Source organism: Panthera uncia, chromosome D4 (assembly GCF_023721935.1).
Source record: "Panthera uncia isolate 11264 chromosome D4, Puncia_PCG_1.0, whole genome shotgun sequence".
Taxonomy (NCBI): Eukaryota; Metazoa; Chordata; class Mammalia; order Carnivora; family Felidae; genus Panthera; species Panthera uncia.
Window position 1 is genome coordinate 86,897,983 of NC_064807.1, and position 3,390 is coordinate 86,901,372.

General features: G+C 62.5%; 1 protein-coding gene across 2 annotated transcripts in view; it reads right to left on the bottom strand.

Annotated features, from left to right (window-relative positions):
• The window catches only part of UCK1 (uridine-cytidine kinase 1), a 5,974-nt gene extending 4,158 nt beyond the window's left edge, over positions 1 to 1,816 (bottom strand). For both annotated transcript variants that reach the window (XM_049630598.1, XM_049630588.1), the window contains exons 1-3: positions 1,683 to 1,816; positions 1,069 to 1,228; positions 11 to 107 (exon numbers count right to left, since the gene is read on the bottom strand). In XM_049630598.1, coding sequence (XP_049486555.1) covers positions 11 to 107; positions 1,069 to 1,228; positions 1,683 to 1,790 — 365 coding nt within the window. In that variant the 5' untranslated portion in view covers positions 1,791 to 1,816. The remainder of the gene's footprint in view (positions 1 to 10; positions 108 to 1,068; positions 1,229 to 1,682) is intronic.
• Between the last annotated feature and the right edge of the window lie 1,574 nt (positions 1,817 to 3,390).

The following is a 3,390-nucleotide window of genomic DNA, read 5'->3' on the forward strand; positions in this document are numbered from 1 at the left end:
CACTGCTCACCTGGAGTGGGTCACAAAATCATAGGTTGGGACCTCGACGGTTTTGCCCTCCACGATGTTTTTCAGAGTCCTGTGCATCAAATCGTTATCAAAAGCATCTGCGGGGGATAGAACAAAAGACAAGACTATCCAGGTGCCCTTGTGCCGGGGACGGAGCGACTTCCTCTGCCTCGGGGTCGGCCAGCCACGACCCCCAGGAACATTTTGGACTGGGAGCCGCCCCTGCAGACTACGTTTACGGGGCCACTGCCCAGGCTCCTGTCCCACACAGAAGTTTGCACCCAGCGATTTCCTGAGTGGCCAGCCCAGGGAGGTAGGTGGGTTAGAAATCTACTATTTTTTTTTTAATGTTTATTTATTTTGAGAGACAGAGCTTGAGTGGGGGAAGAGTAGAGAAAGAGGGAGACACAGAATCCCAAGCAGGCTCGAGGCTCTGAGCTGTCAGCACAGAGCCCGACGTGGGGCTCGAACCCACAAACCGTGAGATCGTGACCTGAGCCGAAGGCGGACGCCTAACCGACTGAGCCACCCAGGCGCCCCCATCTGCTTCCGTTTCTGAGAAATAACCACCGACGGACACTCCTCAGGCCTTCCTCCCACGTGACCCCCAAGAAAGAAAGATGGGTGCCAGCCACAGGGTGAAATCTAGCAGTGGCAGGCAAGGGCAGGCTGGCTCTCTCCCCTCATCTACCCCATTTCCACCTGTCCCCTGACCAGACCAGATCAGACCAGAGTCCGCCCTCTGGTTTACCCACTGCTTCCCCTGCTGGCCTCTCAAGGACTTTGGCCCCAGGGCAGGTGGGGAAATGTAAAACGCTGTGCACAAAGGACCCCAAACAGCTGGAGGGGTGCATGGATTTCTCCCCCTCCGCCGAGACGAGACGACTTCCTGGCCGGCTCCAACCAAGGAAGCCGGGAACGCCTGGGGGGCCGCTCGGGGCCCAGGGGGCCAGGCAAATTCCATGGAAGCACTCGGGCCTCTCTGCATCCCCGTCCGACCCTGGAGCCCAGACCCCTTGGCCTGTCCTCCCCTGCTCCCCTCAGGGTCTCGCGCTGCACCTGGGTGGTCGAAATTGTACTGGCCCTTCAATGCCTTGGCTTTCTGCTCTGCAGTCAGGACCTTGTAGAACCTATCTTGGCTCAGGATGACCAGCTTCCGCTGCCGGTGGTCCACTTCGTTCTGGCCCAGCAGCTCCATGATCTTCTCACACACAGTGGACTGGGAATACACAAACAGGATTCCCGCCTGGACCCGCTCCTCCCGCCACGGGGCGGCCCTTTCCCGGCCGTTTCTGCAGGGAGCTGGCTTCTGGGGACACCGACCCGCCAGCCCCCACGGACTGCCCAGCAGGCCGGCGACAGGTGGGGCTGGGCTCGGGTAGGGCCGCGGGGCACTGGCAGGGGCAGCACGCACTGGGGGCCCCAGAGGAACCAGGCCGGCGGGAAGGCTGTGGGGGTGGGGGCCCGAGGGCAAGCGCCCCCCGCCCCGCCCGCCCGCCCACCACGGCCGCAGCCCCGCGCCCCTCCGCCCCGCCCACACCCTAGAGGGGGGCGCCTTGGCAGCCGGAGCTGGGGTCTCTTCTCTGGCTAGAGGCCGCAACGGGCCGCCCGGAGTCTCAGGGGGCCGGGGATCGAGCTGCACGCAGGCCCCGCCGGGCCGCTCAGCCCCTTACCTTCCCGCTCGCGGTGCCGCCGCTCACCCCGATCAGGAAGGGCCGCTGGTGAGGGCGGTCCGCCTCCGGCGCGGCGCCCTCGCAGTCGCCGCCTCCAGCGGAAGCCATCGCGGGCTCCGCTGGCCGGCATCGGGGTCCTCGCTCCCGGCGCCTCCCGGAACCAGCCCGTCCGCTCGCCCCAGCTCGAAGGTCGGAGACGCCCCCCCGGGCTCCACTTCCGGGAGCCCGGGGACGGGAGCGCGCCGAGCACGGCGGGAGTTGTAGTCCAAGGCAGCGGAGGGCGGCCGCGCATGCGTCAGGCGGGCCGCCCACCGTTGCCGGGGAAACGGAGGCCCGCTGACCTTCGGCGGCGTCCGCCGGAGTCTCTCGCGCAGCGGGTTTGCGGCGAAGGACGAAAGCCGCCTAGTACCGCGTTTGGCTGTAGGAGATTCCAGTCGCGGAGCGGCCAAAGCATCAGAGGCGGTGGGCCGGGAAGTTCCCTCCGTCTGCGCCTCAGGTGCCTAGGGGCTTCGGGAATGATCTCCCGAGACTGCAGGCCGGGGTGGGGTCAAGGGGAAAGCCAGGGCCGGCAAGTCAGCCTCCCGAGCCGCGTGGCCAGGGTGGGAAACACCGACTTTACGGCCTCGTGAGCTGTCACCCCGAGAACGCGGTACGGATTCTGCTCCTATCCAGCGTCCGCGCCGGCGCACAGCCTCCCTCGCCCCGCGCTCCACACCGGCCAGAGTTTCCTAAAATTCCTCCGATCGCGTCGCTCCTCCCCCAACCCGCGTCTTCAGCGGCTCCCCACCAAGTCTCCTTAACCTCCCCAGCACTTGGTGACAACGATGACTTTTTAGACGCCTGCACTAGGCAGGCTGTGAGCCAAGGAAGCAGACTGGGTACCCCTGTCCCCCTAGTGCCTGGCGCAGAGAAGACAAACGCTGATGAGCTCAAATGGTCTGTTTCCGCAAGGGATCAAGACTCTCTTTACAGGTCCGGCTCCCCATGCAGCGTGAGCCCCATCATGAGTATTTGATGACAATGAGGTATGAAGCCACAAAGACTACACCAGGCAAAGTCGCTGTTTAGGTAACTTCAAACGTACTAGCCGGGTTGGCTGGGTGGCTCAGTCTGTTAAGTGTCCAACTTCAGCTGAGGTCATGATCTCACTGTTGGTGAGTTCAAGCCCCGCTTCGGGCTCTGTGCTGACAGCTCAGAGCCTGGAGCCTGCTTGGGATTCTGTGTCTCCCTCTCTCTCTCTGTCCCTCCCCCGTTCATGCTCTGTCTCTGTCTCAAAAATAAATAAACGTTAAAAAAATTTTTTTTTTTTTTTTAAGTACCAACCCATCTCAGGAGGGGCTGCAGGCAGCTTCTGCTGGTCAGAGGGTAGGGGTCCAAAGGGGACTTGGGCCTCCTGAGCTCTGGGACTTGGACAGACTGAAGCCAATGCAGGGACAGGAGAAAGCCACCTCCTCACTGAGAGGAAGGACCTTACACAGGAGCTAAAGTCAGGAGGACCACTTACCTGCTAACAGTGAGCATATGGGGTCCGGAGCCGCGCTCTGGGCTGAGAGAGGGGCCAGCCCTTGGGCTCTGCTGAGTGACCTCTGGCGGTTCTGTGATCACTTTGCATTTCCTCTGTTCCCAAACGGGGAAATGTTATGACTTGTTAAAATTAACATTTGGTAAGTGGAGCACGGTGGGGCGTGGGGCGGGAGGGATGGAGGTG